Raw genomic sequence first — 24,677 nt, 5'->3', positions numbered from 1 at the left:
TTAAATAGCTGTCTTGGGGCCCACAGGCCCAGGCATGAAATGAAATTGTGTTGAGTAATGTCTGGAGTTCAAATTTCTATTTTAAATTACTAATGTATGGTATATGATGTTTTAGGGAGATGCTGCTGTGCTATAAAATGTTTTTTTATGTCTGCCTGTTTGGGGTTTTGTGTAAATGCACATTTATCCCCTTTGGCTTGATGAAAAGGGGGAAACTTCTATTATTGGTACTGCCTTATGTATGCATATACCACAGACATTTTCAGTTTGATGACTGCTTGGACCAGGTCTGATAGCATGTGTCTTGGATAGACCAAGGCAAGTCCATATGCCCAAAAAATATTTTTGTTCATACAGTGGGCCCTCGCCTTACGCGGGGACCCTCCGTGTAAGGCGAATTCCGCCTATGCTCAAGCCCCATTGTAAACAATGGGGCTCGTGCGCGGCGGCGCGCAGGGTGCAACGGGCGTGTGCGCCCATTCAGTTGAATGGGACGCGCCACCCCTTCCACCCCGCGCGCGTCCCGCGGCTTGAGCGCGTATACTCAAGCCGCATAAAGCGCGCCCACGTATGGTGTGGGTGCGCTGTACTACATTTTCAACATTTCTACCAAGACGTAAATGTTATTGCAATATATCCAAACACTAATCCCAAACAAAGTAGATTACATGAATCTATCACTGAATTGTCATTCAAAACTTAACCATGGTTTCAGTGGATCAGTTCTTCATGTATAATCTGTTAGATTAGGAAGACCCAGGTTCATCTGTGCAACTCACTGTTTGACCTTGTAGTAACTATTCAAATGAGTGTGATGTTACATTCAAGTTCTTTTGGTTAAAAGAGTGTATATTCAGTTTTTAAATTCATCTTATTTTTATTTTTTTGTAGTTTGGTGCAGAATATAGACGATTTTCTTTGGAAAGGTCCAAACCTGGCAAATTTGAAGAATTCTATGGATTACTGCAGCATGTTCACAAAATACCCAATGTTGATGTCTTAGTTGGATATATAGACATTCATGGAGATCTCTTACCTATCAACAATGATGACAATTATCACAAAGCAGTTTCTACAGCTAATCCTTTGCTTAGGATCTTTATTCAAAGAAAAGGTAAGTGGGTATTTAGTAATATCATTTCCACTAATCTGAATCATTCTGTTTTTGTTGTTGTTGTGTGCCTCCAAGTCATTTTTTACCTATGACAACCCTAAGGCGTACCTTTTTTTGGCAAGGTTCTTCGGAGGAGATTTGCCATTGCTATCCTTTGAGTCTGAGAGATTGTGACTTGCTCAAGGTCATCCAATGAATTTTTATGCTCAAGCAAGGATTTTCAGTGCAATACATTGTGGTCAGAATAAGAGTGAGTCATGTGCCCCCTTCTCAACTTGTACGTTCAGCTTCAGATGCCATAGTTTAACAATCTCATTTCCCTCAAAAGTGGTGAAACATGATTGAGGTGCTGCTTCCAAATTATGATTAATAAGTATGATCAATAGGGAAGGAGAGACTGTGGTAATATAGGACACTTTATTGATCTGACAAATCCTGATTTGGACTAAAATGTTAGAAATGAGGCAGGCCATTGTGTGTCTGTCTTTTTCTCCTGAGCTGCTCCATTCCACAAGGAAGAAAAGTAACCGACTATAGTGTTGAATCTGCAGGCCATCTTCTTTGAAAGAAACAACAAACACCCTCACAACCTCCCAACAGAATAGCACTGTTTTGTCTTGTGCTGAATGACAGAAATTGTAAAAACTGCCGTGGTTAACTAGCTGGAACCAAAGGCTCAAGGAAAACATGGTCATACTGAACTGAGCAGCAGGCAGCACAATTATATTCTAGAAACACAAATGTGTAACAGAGTAGGATCTGAGAAGTCAGGAACAAAAGACAAAAGCTCAAGGCAGGGGGCAAGACAGATTGAAAGCAAAGTCTATGGGAAATAAATGGCCAGGTATAGCAAGGTGGGATGGGTCATTTTGGCTAGCACTTGCCTTTTTTATGTTCACATTTCTGTTTCTTCTTTCCTGGCATTTGGTGGACATCTTGTAGCTTTTATTTTTTTAAAAAAATATAGAAATGGTATGAGGAAGAAACAAAATGAAACAGCAGAATCCTTAAAATGATCTTGAAAATAATAAATTCTTTAATAATAAAGGTAAGGTGTTAAAAACAAATGTAGAGGTCTGTTGTCAGAGTACACTATGTGCACCTTGTTGAATATTAATTTATATTAATTGAATGAATAGTATGTCATTTAGTGTAAGTATCCATAGGTTACTGATAATTTGATTTTGAATATTAACTGCTAAAAACAGAGTGCTAAAACTAGTTGAACATGCTGGGAGGGGAGAGAAGTGCCGAAAATGCCTTCTCTCCACTGACTACCAGCCTAAACTTTGAAGGCAGGAGCTCATAGAGAAGGGGCTCAAGTAGTTCCCTCAGTTTTCAGGTAGGCTTTTTGGGAGAATGCAGCTTTTGACACTGCCCAAAATCAAATCTGTAACTATGCAGTGTGAGTTGAGTGGATTTGAAATAAGGGCATGTGTGTGATTTAAATATGGGATATATATTCTAAAACCACAAGAATATGCTTCTGAAAGGTTTGCTACATCTCCCTTGTTTAGTGTACACCTGATGGTATGTTCATTTGCCTGTTGTGAATTTGCCTTTCCACATGAATATGGGATTCCCAAACACTGAATGATGATTGAACACAGACAGTGGAATAAAAATTCCAGGAGCTGGTCTTGGTCGATGCCTTAATTTGTTGTGCACAGTTTCTCTGATTTAAGTCATTCTTAAGAGCAGCATATTCCTTTAAAACTGTTTATATAACATTATGTAAAGGATGAGGTCCTATGAGGAAGCAAGCCCAACTGGACACAGTAGAAAGCATGTCCGAATAAACTTGAATAAAGATAGCATGGTGACAATTCCTGCAATGACAAGTTTTGCTTCTTCCTTTTTTCTTTTTGTTTTTGTTTTTTTTTTTTTCTTTCTGGCTTTTTCATCTCCTTTTCTGATTCTGTTGTCATAACAAAAACTTAATCTGTTGAACCTGATGGACCATTTTACAAAGTCAGGCTCAGCATTTCTGCCTAAGCTTTTTCAGTAGCCATATGACTGGCGGAGATAAGCCACTTTGGGCCAGGATTATTACTTAATATTTAACCCCATATGTGTTTGTGAGTTACATAACATGTTGTGTCCACATCTTCCAGAAGAATTTCTCAGTCCTGTAGACTATATAACTTATCTTTAAAAGTCATACCAGTTTTCCTTAACCTAATTTTTTTAAAAATAAATATGAATCTCTGAGTAGGTCAACCAGCATCTTACAATATTGCTTATTAGTTTGCTTACACCACAGAGTTTGTCATAACTAATATATTAATACATCTCTAGAGTATACATTTGATTTTTTAAACATTTAACTCATTTTCTAGTGTCCAATTTTAAAAGGGTTTATGGTAAATCTGTATCCATATTTTCAAACTTATACCTATGAAAACAGTTCTGATAGATAGAAAAGCTGAAAGTCAATCATTGTATTGTTAATAGGAATTCTTCATTAAATATTTAGCAGTTTAGCTGTCTGGTTTTCCCCCCCACTCAGTTCAGAAGAGTATGGGTGAAGGAAAGATTTGTCAGAACGTAGCCTTTTAGCATTTTTTTCAAGAGTACCATCCTTGGTACTAGATCTGGTGAATGTAATATTTTGATGAATTGTATTAAATGTGAACTGGAAAGTGCTACTGTTCTCTGGTTTAACACAGTTAATTAGCTAAAATGGATTCTAAGGCTGTGGATTAACCTTGGGTATACTATACTGGATGAAGTAAAAAGGAATCTAGGAGCCAGATTTCTGTGAGCTAACAGAAATATAAATAAATGTGTAGGAATTAGTCTTTATATAGAAGAACACTGTATGATATCTCCTATCACACATTTTCCTTCTGAAGAAAGACTAATACTGTCAGATTCCTGAAATGAAACATCACCACCATACTTCTGCAGTGTGTTTTGAATCTCAGTTCCTTTTCCAGGACCCCTCAGCCATGATATTCATTTGGACTGCTTGATTGTGTTGGAACTTTGAGGAACTCTATGATTTATGGTAGCTCTGGTCTGTCTTCAAGGAATTATTTGAAAAGATGGTGCTGGTGTGCATCGAATCCTTTAGTTTCCATCTTACTTCCACATGCTGTTTTACAGCTGTATGAAACAATTAGAGAGTTTCAAGGTACAATGCCACCAGTATTCTGATGACACCCAACTCTCTATTTTCTGTCTAAATCTAGGGACCATATTTCAGGAAAAAAAATTGGTGTCTGATACTGATAATGGTCTGGTTAAGGATGCGCAAGTAAAACCTAATTCAGACAAGACAAAAGTGTTTCTAATAATTCAAAAGGCAGGTTAGACAATATAGGTGCAGTCTGTGTTGGATGTGATCATAATCTCCTTGAAAAACTTGGTTCACAACCTTCAATGTAGCCCTGAATCTATATGTCCAGGTTTCATCAAAGTAAGAAAATAGGAAGGACCATTAGACTATTAGTCCATCTACCACAGTACTGTCTCTCAAGTCTGACAGGCAGTGACTCTCCAGAGTTTCAGGCAGGATTCTGTTGAAACCCTTCCTCAAGATTGTTGGTATCCCCTGGTGTCTTTTCATGTAGGCATTGATCATGTCCAGCCCTGAGTAACCTCTGAAATCAGACAAGATCAGGTATGTTCAGGGTGATACAGTGTGCTGATTGTGATGGAGCACCCATAACTTGGCCCAGGCTATTTGAAATACTTCATTCTCTATCATGAGCCTGCCTGGGTTTTAAGATTCTTCGGAGAAGCCTTTTAAAGAGAGGTGCCATCACTGTCCCATTGTTGGAGACAGTCTTGATACAAGGAGTGCAACAGTGGACCTTCTCTTAGGCTCTACATTTTTCTGCCAATGTATGCAAAGCTACAAGTTCCCATTCCATTATCTTTCTTCTGGCAGGCTAATATGTTTGTATCCAGCCAGTCTTTTGGCTGATAAGCTGTCTTGTTGCTGAACTAGGTTTTAACTAGTAGGCTCAGTTTGTTTATTTTTTATTTGATACGTCACATTAGTTCTTAGGTGCCTTAAGTGGAAACATGTAATATAAATTAAATAATATATATATTGGAAGATGCAAGAAAGTATAGAATTTGTATCTTCTGTTGAGATAATCTGCCTAGATGTCTTTGAACAAGCAAAAAGGTGTATTGTCTCAAGATTTGTTCCGCAAGCATGAGACCTGGAAGTTTGTTCTAAAAAATAAATACAATGTTCTGTTCAGAAATTCTGCATATGCCCTCACTATATAGCTAAATTATGGACACAGAAATTAATCATAGGAACTACTAAACTTTATTATAAATCTTTATATAGAAGACTATATATCTAAAGACTTGTGGAATGCTGTGTAGCAATAGAACTAAAGCATTAGATTTGCTGCTTGCACAAGAGTAAACATGGGTGTCCCCAAGAAATACAAACTTTGTACTAGTGCAGGAGTTCCCCTCCTGGAGTGCCCACAGATTAAATTTCAAGAAGTGCGAGATGGAGTTGCAAGGAGTAAGACAAAGAGTGTCTTCTGTCCTTGAGTGACAAGTCACAAGTCATCACTCATTTTTTTACTGACTAAATTAAAAACTAATTGCTCAATTTAGATTTGTGTTTTATGCACTGTGTTAAAAGCTTTTATTTTAAAGTTCACTTTGTTCATCCCCATTATTGTATGTGATTCAATTTGTGGTTCAAAAATTAATTATCTTCAAATACGACATTACTTTTGTAGGGGGTGCGAACATTAATCAAACATTTCCCAGGGGTGTGGGACACAGAAAAGGTTGGGAACCACTGTACTAATGGAATATCATCATCAAATACAGCCCATTGGCTAATAATGGTGCATTAAAGAAGAAGTCATAAAAGTGAATGATATGAAGTAGTCTTTTTAAGATCTGTAAATTCAGAGAACCTAATTTTGTTATTGTATGACAGGCATAATTATACCTTTCTAGGATACTTTCAAAGTAAACTGAGCAAGGCAACAAAGCATCGCAACAAAGCATAATTCTATAAATGACTGTCTAAAGGCTCTAGTGTGGGTTAGGTCATTGCAGCTGGTCCAAAAAACAGTTAGGCAATGTCTCCTTTGTGTCCAGCATAGCAACATGCAGCTTTGGTTTCACATCAGTGATTATGCTTATTAAAAGCAGTTCACCTTTGTGCTGTATCGACATTCACCTTATTTATGGTAACATTTTTTTAACGTACGTTTCTTTGCCAAAAGGTTTTCACTGCAGCTGTAAACTGATTAGTTTATGTCAGAACAATGGTGCCTTTGTATGAAAGATACTGCTTTAAAAAAATTAGTCAAGGGTTATTGAGAGGCTAAACAGTTATGCAGCCTAGCTGAATTTACAAAAATCGGTCTTATGAGCTGGGTGTATGTATTCTTCCCAGATATTTTGCATAAATTTGTGGCACAGTGCAGTCCCAAAATCTGTATTTAGTGTGTTAGGACATATCTGCTGCCATGCCATAACATCCTTGCTATATCTACCTGCCCAGAGCTAATGACAGTGTTTTGCCTTACATAGCAATTTTGCTGCAAGCTTACTGAGCCTTTATTTAGAAGAATGTCATGATACATCTCCAGAGACGGATTTGGAAGGATACAAAATGCTGATTTGGAAGGATTCATTTATAATTCTGGGGAAAAGAGCTGAGAACTATTCTACCATAATTTTAATGAGAAGTAATAAGTTCTGCCTATTTTTTGAGAATATGAAAATTTTTCACTACATATAAATAAGCCATTGTTCTTAAAAGCCTAAAATTCAAAACTAAAATGGAATAATCCTCTGACTTTATCATATCTTATTTTTTTTAAAGTTATCTTGCTTTTGATAGAACTCCTGATAATTAAAGAAAAAGCAATGTGACCTTTCAACCTAGGCAACTTGGGGAAATGCTATTTATAATTACAAAGCTAACTAACCTGAGTTAAAAATTCTCTCAGTAATCTCTTGAATTAGGTTTGAAGGCAATTTCAATTTCATTCAGTAGTTTGCTTTCATACACATACACAATCCATTCCTATAAGTAAGTGATGGCAAACCTTTTCCAGTTCGCGTGCCGGGGGCGGGGTTTCTACCCCCAGGATGGGGGCCGAGTGCCGGGGGCGGGGCGTCTGCCCCTTTTCAGTGGGAGGAGCCTCTGGCTCCTGCCCCGGCATTCTGCGGCCGTCAGAGGCCAGCAAAAGGGCTGCGGAAGACGGCGGGCTGTCCTCCGGCTTTTGCCAGCCCCTGAGGGTCCCTTCTGGGGCCGTCAGAGGCCGGCAAAAGAAAGGAAAGGGAGGAGAAGGTGGCTGGGCACGCGTCCCAGCCACCTTCTCCTTGGCCCTTCGCTCCCTGCCAAAGGGCTCCATGGAGCCCTTTCATGCGGAGCGAAGAGAAGCTGGGAGAGAAGGAGACAGACGCGCGTGCCTCTGTCTCCTCCTTCCAGGTGCCATTTTCTGAAAATGGCAGGGAGGAGGCAGAATGGGCATGTGCCCGTTCCGCCTTCTCCCTTGCCCCGTGCCCGGCGAAATGACGTCGCGTGCCACCCGTGGCATGCGTGCCATAGGTTCGCCATCACGACTATAAGTGATAGTGTTCAAAATGATGAAATGTTAAAATCAGTTTTGGTTTAATGGATGCCCAAATACAATAATATTAGTTGAATCATGGGACTTGAAGCATTTACCCTGCATTCTTTCAAACAGAAATTTGCGTAACTCCAAAGTTATTGTTATTATTTGCATAACTCCAAAGTTGTTGTTACCATTATTATTATTATTATTATTATTAAGCTTTATTATTTTTCAAATATATATTTTATTGGTTTAAAAAACATTTAAAACAAATATACATATAAGTATTCTTTTGTTAAACATTCACACAATTTTTTTCAAATAATATTAGACTTTAAAAAATTACAAAAATTTTAATAATCATATTACTTCCTTAAGTAATCCCTCTGGCTCCTATTTCATCCTTTTAAATCCAGTTTCTTATAAGTCATAATACATTTTTCTCTTAGTGATCAATCCTCATACAGCATAACACTTCCTTATAAAACAATTGATATCTTTACAATAATGTGGCCTGACCCTCCTCTCAATCAAAAAGTATCATTACAAAAGTCCCCTTAATTTTCTTCATATATTCTAGAAAGGGTTCCCAAGTTCTCAAGAAATCTTCAAGTGGTTTCTTACTTATTATAATTGTCAACCTATCTATCTCCATATAATCATATATCTTGCCTAGCCATTCATCACATGATGGAATTTCAAAATTCTTCTACTTTGAGACATATAAGATGCTGGCAGCACAAACCATATAAAAAATCAGTTCACCATATCATATTTTATAATAATAATAATAATAATAATAATAGGATTTATTTATATTTTCTCTTATTCCACTGATTTTTGTATATCTATATCTTTTCTTCCAGTTTCCCATTGGTTTAGAGGGATATTTGCCCCAATGTCTTTTGACCAATCTATCATACACTTTTTAATCATCTCTTGTTCCATGTCTTCTTTCAATAATAATTTGTAAAATCTACATATCTCATGATTCCCTTCCTTATTAATTATTTCGAATTCCATCCCTCCTTTCCCAATCCCTTGTAGATTATTAAGCTTTATTTATAAAGCGCTATAAATTTACACATCGCTGTAAATACAGTCAGTTAATATAGATAAAATAAACCTGCCTATGGTGTACATTCTATAAAAATAATTAAACATAATGCATATTAATACATCTTAACATTCAAACAATAAAATACAGCAGACAACAAATTAAAATAACATTGGATAATATGGCATTTACAATCATATGATCATATGACAAAGTGAGCAATGACTACTTATTGCTGTCACTAAAGGTTTTAGGAGAGATTATAGCAGAGGAAAGAGATACTGTAGCTGAAATTCTGAATTGCTCAAGAAGACATGCAGTCTGTAGTCTCCCTTGTATTTGTCCATCCTGACCAATTCTGGCCCAGAATTAGTGTCTTTTTAAAAAAATTAATCCCATCTTTGTTAGATAGCCAAATAATTAAAGCAATAGCAGCAGCAACATCGATGTTTGCAGGTAGTGCCATTGACCATTTACTTAGTTTGTGTTCACAGATGAACAGGTGTCATAGGCTGGTCCTTCAAATGGTTGTAATTTATGATCTTCTTGTGCTTTCTTTGTGGTTCTGGCTCCTTACCTTATCACGTTGCATGGTGGAAAGAAGAACATTTGCATTTTGGTTACTGGAATTAAAAAAAAATTGAAAGGATCTCTGTCTGAATGTTGCTGTATATTTGACATTCTTAATTTAAGCCATATTCTTATTCATAAAAATTCTGGCCAGTTGAAGGAAGGCTGCTGAAAATGTTTCCATCACACTTTTCAAAGACTTGTACCCTGACTCAGCCCCCTCCAGAACCATGCACCTACTCTCCTGGGATGCATGATTTTCTCCAGAGTTCAACTCAGAGGAAATAATTTTTTCTCATCACAGTACAATATTCTGGGGTACATTTGTACTTTGCATTTTTCTTATCACAGGTGGGAAATGGTGAATAGTAATTTTCTTCATTGCAAGGCCTGGGCACACTTAGAAGTAGTAGTGTACATCACCTTTCAAGCAATCCCCCTACCCAGTAATTGACAGCTCCCTATCCCACTTCCTAGGCCTTTCATGATGTATCCCAACTGGAAGCTTTTGGGGGTATGCAGGTTTCTGAAGTGGGATAGAGAGAGTAGGGAATTCCAGTTATGTGAGTATTGTGTTATATACAATACATTTTGTTCTGCTCATGAAATTACTGTTAAGTACAGATATGAAATAAGTGTACTGTTTTTTATTGCTGCTGTCTTCTGTGTTCAAATTCATTATTGACTCTTGGAATTCTGTTTCAAGCCTCATAATGAGTGTCTGTTGTAGTGCTTTTTTCTTATTGTGAAGTCTGTTTGTTGCTATGGATGTAAATAAGTTCCTAGGAACAAAAAAAAATGCTTGTTCTGTGCTCTTGCTGTTCAAATGGCTGTCTTTAACTTGTTTCCTTTTTTCACTATTTCACCTGAAAATATGCTTTAGAGGGTTGTTTTGAACTTGATATAACTCTGGTACTGTCTTTATGACACAAACAAAAAATTTTGCTTAGCAAAGGCCCGGCATTTTTTTCTGTTGCTACTTAACTTTATGTTTGTCTTTTTCCAGCACTAAATATATGTCTATACTTTATCTATTAACAGTTCGTGATAGTTAGGGTTGCTATATCAGATTCTAGGCGTCCCATCCAGTGCCTGTTTAGACCATCACTTGGCCCAGATTCCAAGCTTTCCTTTAAAAAAAAATTCTAACCCTTTTAGTATCTGAGATATGGGGCAAAATGTGGCGACAATCTTCTGTCAAATTGTTATGCAAGAAACAAGTCCACCTGGGAGGTTCGGGTGTGAGGGAAATGAGACTGAGCAGCAAGAATTAGTGGAGTACAAAGAAGCAAGAGGTTGTGCACCACTGGGGCATGTGGTGTAGCAAGGGACTGAGTAGGAGACACAGGAGTGAACAGTGTGAGTGGCAGTATGCAAGAAGCAAGGAAGAGGAAGCTTATTAAGATAGACCCTTGATGTGAATCTTCAGATTGTTGGGAAATTGATCCAAACAGCCATAAAGTAATGATAAAGGCGGGTTATAGACCGCCCATTTGGGGCGGTCTGCACCAGCCCCTTTCCCCGGTGTATTGGGGCCTCAGCGTGCAGAGCGGCAGCCACTGAGGCCCCGATCTGCCGCTTTTCAGGCTGCAGGGAAGCAGCAAAACGCCGCTTCCCCGCAGCCTGAAAAGGGGTGTCCCTGGGGCTTCAAGCCCCAAGGACACCCCGTGGCGGCGGGGAGAAGGAGAAAGGGGCCGCTTGGCCCCTTTCTCCATTGCTTTGCTGGGCACAGCCGTCTGAAGGCTGCGCCCAGCGAAGCAAAGCGCCGCCGCAAACCAGGAAGGAGCTCCGAAACGGAGCTCCTTCCTGGTCCGCGGAAAGGGCACCCTAGGCGCCCTGGCACGGACCGACGACGTCACGTCCGCGCCTCCCCGTGTAGAGGCGGCGCGGTCGTCATGGCGGCCCCCTTGTGGAAGGGGAGCCGCCATTTTGTACGGACTCAGTCTGTACTAGGCTTAGGGGGGTGCAGAAGCACCGCACCTTCCTAACCCTAGTACGGACTGAGTCCGTACTTTAATGGCGGTTTGTAACCCGCCACTGTATTCTTTCTTTTATTTGGATGGACTAATTCCACATTTATTTGTCTTTGGAGAAGTACAACATGGTGTTAACATCAGGCTCACTGGGCCAGTGCTTGGTTTGGAATTTTTTTTCTTATACCAAGGAATACCTTGCAATGTTTTTGAAGTCGTAGCTATTTTAATATTTCACAACAGAAAACAACAGGATCTACTATCTACTCAGCAGTATCTACACTTAATGACAAATGGGTTTTATTTGGCCTAAGATTTTGCTAATTGCAGCCCACTTCCTCAGTTGACAGATACTTATGTACATGTTTGAAGTGGGAGGTAGTAATTAGGGAGGTGGGAAGGAATGGAAATCTAAAAAGTACAAACATTTATCATTGCCTTAACTGGCATTAACAAACTGTAATTGGGTGAGGGAGCATCCTAGCATAAATGACTGCTTAGCATGTACCTTTTTTAAATGAAAAGTCAGATAGGTTAGAGGAGGTTATGGTAGACTGTTTACTAGTTACAATGTTTATTTTGTACCTTTGAAGGAAATCAGAACATGCTTTTCCCCTTTAATTGCTGCAGTTTTTCCTTGATTTCCTCTGCATCCTGCCCTGTGAATCAGATGGCAGTCACTTTCAGGGGCCTTTTGTGATGTTTTCATAGATCTCTAGCATTTTGCCCTCAGTGAAAAACTGATGGCAAAAAATAGTGATCTGATGAAAATACCATGAGGTATACTACAAATGTACATAACCACTTCATATAGTTTCACTTTCCCTTTTAATCCACACAGCAGTCCTGTAAGGTAGATTTCTGAAGAGGCATTGGGGCCATAGTCACATGGCTAATTTCGTGACTAAGGAGACATTTGAACTTGGGCCTCCCTGTTCAAAGTCCAGCATTGTAAACATTACTCCATACTGGTTTTCTCAGAGCAGTTGTAACTGTAAACAATAGTATGAAGTTTGAAACCTAGTGGGAGGGGGAAATGCAACATTTAATTTTCCCAGTTTGTATAATTACTTTAATTGCAGCATGGCCTAAAATGGCCTTTTCTACCTCGGGCCCCATCCTCTGGAACTTGCTTCCGGACGAACTCCGCTCGGCTACCTCCCTGGAACACTTCAAAAAGGGGCTTAAAACTTTTTTGTTCCAGCAGGCTTACTTTGAACATTCCATGTTGCCCCCTTCTCTCTCCTCATTGTTTTTGCAATTTTGTGCTAGTTGGGAAATTTTTAGCTGGATTTTAACTGTTGTAAGATGTTGTAAGATTTTGTATTTTCTGTATTTTAATTTTGTTGTATATTGATTGTATTGTGTTTTTGGCTGTTGTGATCCGCCTTGATCCCAGGAAAGGCGGGCTAAAAATAAAGCTTTTATTATTTATTTATTATGATTTGACTGCTGGAGTAGGTCTCTGGAAGACTAGAGTTCAAATCTCCATTCAGCCATGGAAATCCACTTGTTGGCCTTAGATAAACCATATTTTCTCAGATTCTCTCTCTCACTCAGAGGAGGGCAATCACAAGAATCCGCTGAACAAATTTTTGCGAAGAAACTCCTGTAATAGGTTTGCCTTAGGGTTGCCACAAGCTGGAAATGTCTTGATTTGAAGATGCACGACAACATGTTTAATAAGAATAATGCAAATTACCTGTTTATACTTGTGTACAAGTCGACCTCATGTATAGGTCGAGGGAAGGTTTCAGGGTCAAAATCCTGGGTTTTTATATGACCCAAGGATAAATTGAGGGGGCTATCAGGAAGGGTAGAAAGGGGGAAATACCACTTCTGTGTCTCCTTCTCCTTCTCTGGATCTCTCCCAAATGATTTCCAGGTGCTGGAGGAGAGGTTTAACATCAGATTGAGAAAGGAAGCAAGTAGATTTAAATGAAGATTTTTTTTCGATGGGAAGCCAGGTCCTGCAAAATGGACTGGAGAGATGGTTTTAAATGGAGAGGGTTTTTTTTTATAGGAAGCAAGGTCTTGCAAAAGGGACCAGAGAGAAAAGCAAGTGGGTTTCAATGGAGAGGTTTTTCCATGGGAAGCCAGGGCTTACAAAATCGAACAGAGACAGAAGCAAGTGGGTTTCAATGGGGAGTTGTTTCCATGGGAAGCCAGGGCTTGCAAAACAGAGCAAGAGAGAAGTACTGTAAGTGGATTTAAATGGGGAGTTTTTCTGATAGGAAGCAAAGGCTTGCAAAATAGACTGGATGGTGAAGGAATTGGTCTTCAGTGGAGATTGAGGCATCAGGCTTGCTTGCTTTACAATCCTTCTAAGCACTACTGATCTATTGACCCTTATATAAGTTTACCCAAGATTTTAGGGGCAATTTTGAGGCATACATTTCTCGACTTGTACTTGAGTATTTACAGTAGATGCCTGGGCTTGGGAAAGTGGAATCTGGCAACTATATTGACAGTCGGTATCATTACATCATCACAGCCATCTTTGAATATCCTGATACGTAATGTACTGTATTTTTCACATGGACTAGAACCAGGAGTTAGTATTGCTCCTATATTATGCAGTCAGATGCAGAAGTCTTTATCCTTTACTTGAAGTCATACAATAGAAGACCCTTGATTTGAGATTATCTGAATCTGTACATAATTGGATTAAATTAGTTTTTAAAAAAAAATTGCAGTGCCATGCACAGTTACATAAAAATGAGTCCTGTTGATTTCTGTGTAGAAATGTATTGGATTGCATGGTTAGTGTGAAAAATTTAGCAATGGTAGTTAACATTGAAGCAGAGTTGGGCAAGTTTTGGTTTCCTTGGGTCAGTTTTGCACTCCTGAACCCAATGAGCAATCAGAATAGAAAAAATCTTAAGTGGCCAGATAAACAAAGATTTTTTTAAATGTAAAAAGATGGAAATGGAGGCTTGCAAATAGTTTGAAAGATGAATCACATTTGCTGGAGAATTCTAAGAGTTGCAAGTCACCATTTCTCCGAACAAAACATTTTGAGGTTAGCATTCAGGGCACTAAGAAACTTAAATTTTCATGACTTGGTCAAAGTTTGCAGCTAAGAGAGAGGGGCACAATAAAATGCAGTCCCTGCATTTTCAGACATTTGCCTTCAAGTATTTGACAGAGAAAGACATTGTAAGCTTATATTTTCAAGACCTTCCCCATATTTTAAATACATAATTAATTATTTGAAGCAGTCATCAGTGAACTTTTTTTTACACTTAAGATTAGCCCTCTGAGTTTCCTAGGTTGCATTTAAAACCTATCCAAAAAACTCCCCATTTAAATCCACTTACAGTTGGCCCTTCTTATACATGGAATTTTTATATATGGATTCAAGCATACACGGTTTGAAAATGTTCCAAAAAAGTATTAATTTCAAATATCAAACCTTGATTTTCCATTTTTTTTATAAGGGACACCATTTTCCTTTTTTTAAATGACTAACTCTTCATAGATTGGGTAAAGAACACAAATTCATCTGCTTAGGGGTAACAGAGGGCCCAGAATGTTTCTGGATCAGGGGCTGATGGTTGGGCAGTATCTTCATATGATGAAAAGGAAATGTTCTTGTGTAAATATTTACAGCTTGAGAACTGAGCAAATTGTACACCTCAGATAAAGACAATAAAAACAGATGTGTGCAAAATCATCCAGATGGGCATAATGGAAAAGTCTTCCTGGGGATACAAGAAAGAAATATCTTATAGCAAGAGTTTGGACACTGACCATTGCCAGAGACAGCCTGCCAGTCCCACATGTTGTTATCAAGCTATAATAGCAGTACAGTACCTGATTTATTCTGATTTGTCATACAGTTTTCCCTGAGGCCCATTAATACAGGAAAAGCTTTGAATTCAACATGTTATGTAGAGCATGACTTATTCAGTCTTATGTGTCGCTTTAACATATTTGTATTCAAGTTATGATTTAACCAGACCAGGTCAAAATTTACAACATAACAAAACATTCATGAATTTTGTTCTCTTGCCCTGAGTACTATTTGACACATATTTTCATTCTAATATAAATAAGTAGCATGTATATAGCACAGTTATTTTGATAACAGAGCCAGTGGGGTGAAGTGGGGTGAGTATTGGACTAGGGCTGCAGAAAACCAGGATTCAAATCCCCACACAGCCATAGAAGTTCCACTGGGTGACCAAGGACAAGTCTCCCAGCCTAAGAAGAAGACAATGGCAAACTTCCTCTGAATAAATCTTGCCAAGAAAGCCCTATAGTAGAGTCATGTAAGTCAGAGTTGTCTTGAAGACACATAATAAATACAGCTTTTGTAATGGTTTTCTTTCAAAGTACATTAGGTTAAATATGATTTTGCATGGTTGTGGATTTTATTGTATTTTACTATTTTAATATTCAACTAGCTCATTTGCTCCTCCTTGCGGATATTTTTATCTGGATATGGATTGGCAAGCAGGGTGTAGAATCATCCTCATCAGTTGCTGACTAAAAATTGCTGGTTTACAGTCTGTTGACCTGTGGCCAGTGGGGAAGGACTTTAACCATAAAGGCAAACAAAAATATATAACCAGATTGGAAATGAGTCTGAAAGTGGCCATGCAGCTTTATCCTTAAGAAGAGAAGTTCAGTAATCTTATCTCTTTCTTCAGAGATTTACAGAGTCTACTAGTCATCTGTAAATAATTTCCTCACTGCAATTATTAAAACCTTTTTCAGAGTGGAATTCGAGACTGTAGATTACAGCATACATCAAATGTGTGCTAGGCACGTTGTACCACTGTGTACCGTTTACTTCAACTATGACGTCAAAGAAATGTTCAGTTGGTGAAATGTTCGGTTTGTCCTGAAGAGCTGTAAATTAAAAGAATTCAATTTATTAGTTTAAAATATGAGGAACCATAACTAGTATTTCTCTACATTCATTAGCTAGATATATTTTCCTCTTGCGGCTGCTTTTTAAAATAACCCTTTTGCTATAATAACTGTCTAAAATCAGCTCAGAGACTTTTTGCAGCTTGAGCTTCAGGGTGCTAGGAGTATTAGTTTGTGGTTAAAACACTGGCTGGAAGTATCTTTCAATATTTAAATATGTTACTTATTTAGTCTCTTACCAGTCATTTTACCTACTCATTGAGGGGCAGGGAAGGGAACTTGTGGAATGGTATTTGTTTTGCAAAGATTAAAACCAGGTCATTTGGCTAACATCCAAGTATTTGGCAGGAGCAGGTCCACTGGCTTTCCTCATTCTTTTTATTCTAATATTGAAACTTGAGAAAAAGAAAAATGTATCATAGAATTACACTTTGAGGAAAGAATTCTAAGTGCATACCTTATGAACCAAGAGTGAGAACCTTGTTCAATCCCAGGAGTTGAAGTTATTTTCAAAGAGGTCTTTGGCCTCTGCTGGAGGAGGCAAGGCTGAAGACAAAAGGGTGATACAAAAATACCAGTACATTTTAGTTTAAAATGCTTTTTGGCATCAAATAAGTCAGTGGTTCCCAATCTTTGGTCCTCCAGATGTTTTGGATTCGGTTTCCATAATTCCTGACTGTTGGCCAAGTTGGCTGGGCTTTCTGGGATCTGAAGTCCAAAACAAATGGAGGCCCAAAGGTTGAGAACTAAGCCAGAGGGGAAGTATTTCAACCCTTTAGCACAAGTAACCTCAGAAAACACCACATGCTGGCATCATGGGGAAGGGTCATGGCCATCTGTGGGAAGTATAGAGGGCAGATTGAGACTACAGACAGGCCACATTAGACTCCACTGTCCCACCTGTTCTAAACCATTTTCCAGTACAAACCTCACTCCTAAAAATGTTAGGATTGAGAATATTATGATAAAAGATGCATAAAATAAAATACAAGTGTGTGGAAGCCTCATTTTGTTGTGCTTTCTTTGTGGTTCTGGCTCCTTATCACATTGCATGGTGGAAAGAAGAACATTTGCATTTTGGTTACTAGAATTAAACAAAAATTGAAAGGCTCTCTGTCTGAATGTTGCTGTATATTTGACATTCTTAATTTAAGCCATATTCTTATTCATTAAAATTCTGGCCAGTTGAAGGAAGGCTGCTGTGGTGGCGGAGGCTCCAGGAGGCCGGGTGCCAGTGCTGGAGGCCTTGAAGACCTCCAGCGTCGCAACTCGGCCTCCTCACCGCCGCCGCGGGAAAGGCCCAGTGGCAGTGCTGTTGGGGCCAAGAGGCCTCCAGCACCGCCATTGGGTCCTTCCGCAGTGGCGGCGAGGAGGCCGAGACTTGGCCTCCGCCGGCGCGGCCCTGCTTTTCCCGCGCTGGCAGTGGCAGCGAGGAGGCCAAGCAGCCCAGGCCAGAAAGGTAAGTAAGGGTGAGGGAAGGGAGGGAGGCAAGGAGGGAAGGGAGGAGAGAAGCAAGGAGAGGAGGAGAGGAGAAGGAAGTTGTCCCGAATGGCGACACGCGTGCATGCGCGCCACCATTCGGGACAACTTCCGGGTTTGCCATCCGCGGATGCTCAAATCCGCCTATAAGGAGGGCCGACTGTATATGGTTTCATTCCTACTAAGAACAGATAATTATGGGATAAAATAGCCTTTCTCAACTTGTTGACATACATATTTTTTTAACTGTAATGCTCATAATTTCTGGCCATTCTCTATGCTGGTTAGGATGGGTATTGCAGTCCAGAAAGCTTCTTGAGGTTGACAGATGAAGGCTGAGATAGGGTTGAAAGAAGTATCTCCTACTCTCTTCTAGGCCCCACAAAAGTTGGATAAGACTCCTACAACAATATAAGCAATTTTGGCTGTAGGAAATCTTGTCTGAATAGATGTTAGAGCCAGTTCACCATGTCTAGATTTTTTTTAAAGAAAAGTTTCTATTTAGGGAAGTCATCTGTCTGAAATATTCTGTGAAGTGAATCTTTAAACCATAACAAACTAGGATAGAACCAGATGGAAATGATATGATGATGGTGTGTGTATTTCTCTCACTATTGACCTACAGCTTTGCCTGATTTTAAATATCATTTTTCTCACAACAGAATGACCAGTTTATAAAATGAATGTTTAGAAGATTGCAAGAAAAATAGTATTTTACTAAAACCAATTACTGGTTGTCCTTTATGCTGACTGGAACTTCATAAACATTACTAATGTGCAACTTCTCTCCCCCACTCCTTTTGTTTTTGCAGAAGATGCAGACTACAGTGCATTTGGGACAGATACTATGACAAGGAAGAAAAATGTCTTAACAAATGTGTTGCGTCCCGACAACCATAGGAAAAAGCCACACATTGTAATTAGTATGCCACAAGACTTCAGACCAGTGTCTTCTATTATAGATGTAGACATACTCCCAGAAACCCATCGCAGGGTGCGGCTTTATAAATATGGGACTGATAAACCACTAGGATTTTATATACGAGATGGCTCTAGTGTCAGAGTAACGTCCCATGGGCTAGAGAAAGTTCCGGGGATTTTCATATCCAGGCTTGTTCCTGGAGGACTTGCTCAAAGCACAGGTTTACTGGCTGTCAATGATGAAGTTCTGGAAGTGAATGGTATAGAGGTTTCAGGGAAAAGCCTCGATCAGGTTACAGACATGATGATTGCCAATAGTCGTAATTTGATAATCACTGTACGACCAGCAAACCAGAGGAATAATGTTGTTAGGAACAGCCGGACTTCTGGTAGCTCAGGACAGTCTACAGATACCAGCCTTCCTAGTTACACTCCACATACTGTGCCGATCTACCAGCCTGAAGAAGAGGAAGACAGTGATGAAGATGATATCATTATTGAAGATAATGGTGAACCGCAACAAATTCCAAAAGCTTCTCCTTCCAATGAAAGCCTAGAATCACTGACACAAACTGAAACCCTTCATGAATCAATACAAAATGGTTTTATTTCTTCCAGAGAAGCAAACTTGTACTGTTCAACAAGCAGCATTAACATGGAGTTTCAAAACCAGGACTCAGAACAAAAGACCTTAGAAGAAGATGGGACGATCATAACATTGTGAAATTGCATCAGTTTATTCATCAGATTCAGAGGCCATAATGTCTTTTTAAACTTGGCTGTACTCAACCAGTATAGCTCTCTCCAGTTACCATACTCCAGTAGCTTTCTAGATTGCCAGAATGAAGTTGTGAGTCACATCATTTTGTTCCATTTTGGTACCTAGCTAAATGAATTGTATTGGAACATGGAGTGGTTCTCTTTTTGTTTTCAGATAGGACAGCATTGCCCTAACTTAAAATTGTGCAGATGCATTTTTCCAGAGCTGGTTTTAAGATGGACTGTACATAGGTAATGTCGCTGTTCATGACTATTGCCTTGGGATTTGGCTGCATATGTTATCATTGATGGAATTGTAAGTTTCAGTGCTGTCCCATCTTTATGATAATTAGCCCAAAGAGTACCGTATTTCAGCCCAAAAAACCATTAATGAAACACAATAACTAGCTACAGCTATTTTAGTTCTAGTCATATGCTAATTAAGTTTTAATAATTACAAAATTGATCCATTTCCTTTTCTTACAAAATTTAGTTAAATTTATAAAATTAGAAGGGTGGGCCTATTCAACGTTGATGCACTGGATAATTGAGAGAGTGTTTTTCCTTTTTAAATTAATGCTTTACTTTATTGTGATCTACTACTGATAAATCCCCACTGTAAATTAGACAGCTCACTTTAAATTCCTTGTTTGATCTACAGTTTATGGCTGTGTACATGTGCCCTTCTGTGATAGGAAATAAGATCTTAAAATGTGATGCTACCATCCAAGAGTGGTAACACCAGTGGAAATTTAATTTCCCACAATGTCCAGTTCCCAAGCATTGGGGGAAATTGAAATCATGGGTCATTTCAGGCTCCCAGGGCTGCTGCTGCTACTATCACAGTCTAGCCCACAATGGCCCATTGGCACAAGCGGTAACCCTCCAAAGGATATTTTACCCAGAGCTCACTGTTTCCATTAATTTCTGTTATACCCATTGTGTGACAGCCTAAAAATATTATTCGTTTTGTACTTCAACTGTACCTGTAGTTATGGTGTTTACTGTTTTCTGTGTCTGCTATGGAATGATTTTTAAAGTATAACATTTGTAAATCCAAGGGCAATTTCAAATGTTGGATTTGGCTGTCAGACATCCTATAACTGGAATTTTTAAAGATACTAAGGCCTGTTACAGACTGCCAAAATAAAGCTGCTTCGGGTCTCTTTGGAGGTATGCTGTTTAAATGATGCATGCATCCGAAGAATCCGGAAGCTGCACCAAAGCTGCACTCCAGTGCTTAGGAATGGAGTGTGGCTTTGGCGCGACCTCCGGACTCGTAGGACCCATGCATCATTTAAACAGCATACCTCCAAAGAGACCCGAAGCAGCTTTATTTTGGCAGTCTGTAACAGTCCAAAGATTTTTCTGAAGTGAACAGGGTCCATAAAGAAATCAAGTTGTATAATCATAAATCAATCAGTTTGAGATTTTGTTCAGTTGCTTTCCATTTGACAAAATGTTTTTTTATAAAGCTTTCAGCAAAGGATACCTTTTAATTATGTTTTCAGTGTATGTTTATACTGTTTTCTTCACATAATTATGACTAAAGTGCAGTCCACTTGATTGTAATAAGGGGTTGTCACACAAATGGATATGACTGTCTGGTTGCACTTTTCATCATGGATGTGTATGTCCAGTACTAGTATGGATCTAACACAATAAATTATACTGTAGATTAATTATAAAATGGATTTTATCATACACAGGCATGGAACCCAAAATGTTAGTGAAAGAGTTGGATGTTAATTTATTGTGGAAACATTTGGTTTAGTGTGCTGCTTAAGTCATTGATTTTTTGATACACGCTACAATCATATGCATGATGTTTTTGGATATATTACACTGTACTTACCAACTTAAGGAATTATTTTATTATACTATGCTTAAAATTTATTCCACAAGATAATAGTCTCAGTCAGGTAGCTTGCATAATGAGATGAAGTATGTTCCTTATCCTATACATATACATGCACACCTGTAAAAAATAAAATAAACTTGGTTTGAAGCCATTTCAGCATGCCTAATAACATTTAAACTTTTAGGACAAAATCAGTGAACATTAGAGATGTGGGGGGAAAGCAAAAGGTTTCATGCATTTTGCTATTGGAATGACAGGCTGCACTGCTAATAATTGCATAGTAATGCAGTTGCCTTGATGACAGAACTATAACCTTTCTATCACTACTGTGTTTTTACTAAATCTTATAAAATCAAATTGCTGAAACAGAATATAACAAAAATAATTTTATATATAAAACAGTACTGGATTTCAGTATAATCAGACTGATGTAAACTTTCATATACTACCTCTTAAACTTCAACCATTAGCATCTTATTGGGGGGGGGGTGTCTTATGCTGGAGGAATACATGAAGGCTTGATGTATGTAAAAAATTTAACTGTAAAACCCAGAATCTAAGCAAGATAACAGGTTTTATTGTGAGTTCTGACTTTATGTTGTATGCTCTGTGTGTGTGTGTGTGTGTAATATGCACATTCTTAATTTTTGATTGAAGCTTATATTATATGTGACCAAATAATTTTGGTTACTTCATCAGAGAATCAAAGTTCTCTAGTTATTTGTACTTATTTACAACAAGGAGAAGAATTTTAAACCCCCTCAGCAGTTTGAAGATGGATTAGCCTTTTTAAGTGCACCTTATTCAAAAAGAGCAAAATATGGCTACAATAGTACACTTTTTTTGGAATTATTTTATAGTTCCAGGTGAAGTCAAGCTTAACTGTGAAATCATTGTTCTTCCACCATAATTTAGGATGTTACTGTCATGTACTTTTGTGACTTATGTATTTTCTAGCTAAAACCTTTATGCAACATGATTTTTACATGAACATGTATAATATGTCAAATGTCAGTATTTTTCTTACCACTTTATGTATGATGTACATCAGTACCACTAAATGAATTTTGATTTTACAAAACTCAAATTGGCAAGAGTTGTATGTTAGTCATATTTTTACAGACATGATGATAAAAAGCTATGACTGTTGTTAATTTGAAACTTGAAAACCTTCAGTCATGTTTTATTCTCTAGGCCAGAGATTCTACAGCAATGATTTGGTGATCTCCCCAGGTCACAATATAATTGTGTAGGAACCATGCCATGTGTTGTGAAAGTAGTAATAATTTAGAGAGTTTGCTGCGCAGAACATGGCCATTCACAATTCATCACAAGAGTGGTTCATGGAGGACTCAGGAGAAACCTCATAAAGAACTGAAACTAAAATGGCTGCCTTCAATTCAGCTGGAGTGGAACTTACCTGAGAACTACTCAGTTTCTTACATGCATATTTCACATTTCTTCCATGATAGGATCTAACAGTATACAGCAACATCTGTATATCTGTTCCTCCATCCAGGCACTAACCAAATCCAGGCCTGACTTCACATAATCTTGGATATATATGACTTTGTGAATTCATGTGTATTCATTTAATTACAGGTAACTTCACTAACTGCTTTTTGCAAAGGTACATATTAGGACTAGCTTCTATATCTCCCACATTAGCTTCTCTGCTAGCCAGAAATTCCTGGACTTCTATTTTGATTTACAGTTTATTTAAGGGAGCTGGTAGTTTTACAACAATTCATCCAAAGAAATAGTTCTCTTAACAAAAGCCCTTACATCTTTTGTAGTAGATGGACAAGAGAGGGGGGGAGATAAAGCATTCAGAATACATTATTTTTAAATAAATAGCACCTCATCTAGTTATGCAACCTCTTGTGTTTGTTGCTTTTTGTGTATATCCAACCTTTCCTTTTGTGTAAGAACAAATGCCTAATAGCCATGGTAATGAATTTCCTGAGATGAGGTTCCCTTAATGTCCAATTCTTAGCAGCAAGTAGCTGTTTTGCCCTTTCTTTACATCCAAAATGTGGAAAATTTTCTTCATATCATATTGATGCTGCTGTATACAACCCACATACAGGATGGGAAAGAAGAGACTGTTACAGGAATTATCAGTGCTATATGAACTGAGAAATCACACCCTTTATGTAGAAAGTTTAGCAGGGTTTATCCTTGATTTCCATTGTATCTGCTATTTATTCTGAAAAATGGTTCTACCTGGTGTTCTTAGAGGAAAGTCACCGGTTTCCTTTTTCTCTACCACTGGCATGATTGATGGACATTTGCATTACTCTTTGAGGTTATGGCCACAAACCATAGAGTGCTGATGAATACAGCCCTCTTGGGGTCCCAAATAAATCTCCTGGGCTTTACAAAATGCTATGTGCAATTTACATACTTATGACACCATCCTTGGTGGCATGGGGCAGATGTCCCTTATTAGTAAGAAACATTCCTTACCTAAGAAAACCCTGTGAAATTCATGGTGTTTCCATACGTTAATAGGTGATGAAGGCACACCCACCTACCCCTGTCTGAGGGTTAGAAAGTTTTGGCTAAAACACCAAAAAGTCCAGTATATTTTGGGGTATAGGTCCTATTTTGAAAACCTGGCAACACTGTGGCATGCAGATCAGCATAATACACATTCATGCACATGCACACACCATGGTCATCAGTCCTCTTTCCTATGTGCAAGACAGCAGGGGGCTTTTAAATCTATCTCTCTCAAAGTCTGACACAGTTGGATTTTTCCTCACGGTTAGCATTAGTTGGACAGACCTGTTATTCATCATGAAAATGGCAGGCAAATATTTAGTTGCAACAGCAGACTATGTTGTGCACTGCTGCACCAGTTAAGCTATAATTCCCAGGGGGTTCATTGAGGAAGAATATCTCCTGGTGCAAAAGAAACTTAATTTAAAATCTGAGATTAGTCAGTTTTACATCCTGGTACTGAAAACCTGGGTCAGTATTGATCAATTTCCAAACAGCCAAATGATTTATTATTTTTCCTTTTTTTCTAGATAGAAATAATATTCTGTTTTATATTGAACAGTTTTCAATATATAGGGATAGCTGTATTGGCTGTATAGCACGTCCAGTAATATGCAAACAATGATATATTGGACCAACCAAACTGCACAATTACATGCTGCAAGCTTTCAAAGTCATACTGGCTTCTTCATCAGGCAAATGAGAAAGAAATTGAAGACGTTAGTCATAAGAGACATGCTGGATTCCAAGGAAACATCGTCTTTTAATTGCAAATGGACATTACATTCCAGTGACCACATGGCCAAAAAAGGGGGAGGTGCCAGCCTGCAGAAAGCCCTCCCTACCATCTCAGTTAAGCCCAGAAACAGAAAATGCAGGCCTATGACTAACATCTTCAATTTCTTTCTCCTGTTTGCCTGAAGAAGCCAGTGTGACTGAAAGCTTGCAACATGCAATTGTGAATTTTGGTTGGCCCACTCAAGTTATTGTTTGGATGTTA

At 38.5% G+C, this 24,677-nt stretch overlaps 1 protein-coding gene across 1 annotated transcript in view; it reads left to right on the top strand.

The window, feature by feature from the left end:
• PARD6B (par-6 family cell polarity regulator beta) overlaps window positions 1–23,303 on the top strand; it is a 40,663-nt gene extending 17,360 nt beyond the window's left edge. Inside the window, exons 2-3 of the mRNA XM_089513832.1 lie at window positions 892–1,114; window positions 18,444–23,303. Of these exons, the coding sequence (XP_089369958.1) occupies window positions 892–1,114; window positions 18,444–19,276 (1,056 nt within the window). The 3' untranslated portion in view covers window positions 19,277–23,303. The remainder of the gene's footprint in view (window positions 1–891; window positions 1,115–18,443) is intronic.
• Window positions 23,304–24,677: the final 1,374 nt, after the last annotated feature.

Source organism: Sceloporus occidentalis, unplaced genomic scaffold (assembly GCF_023333645.1).
Source record: "Sceloporus occidentalis isolate IW3139 unplaced genomic scaffold, rSceOcc1.0.p SCAF_3, whole genome shotgun sequence".
Lineage (NCBI taxonomy): Eukaryota > Metazoa > Chordata > Lepidosauria > Squamata > Phrynosomatidae > Sceloporus > Sceloporus occidentalis.
Note: the sequence above shows the minus strand (reverse complement) of the source record. Positions and strands in the feature narration are given on the sequence as shown.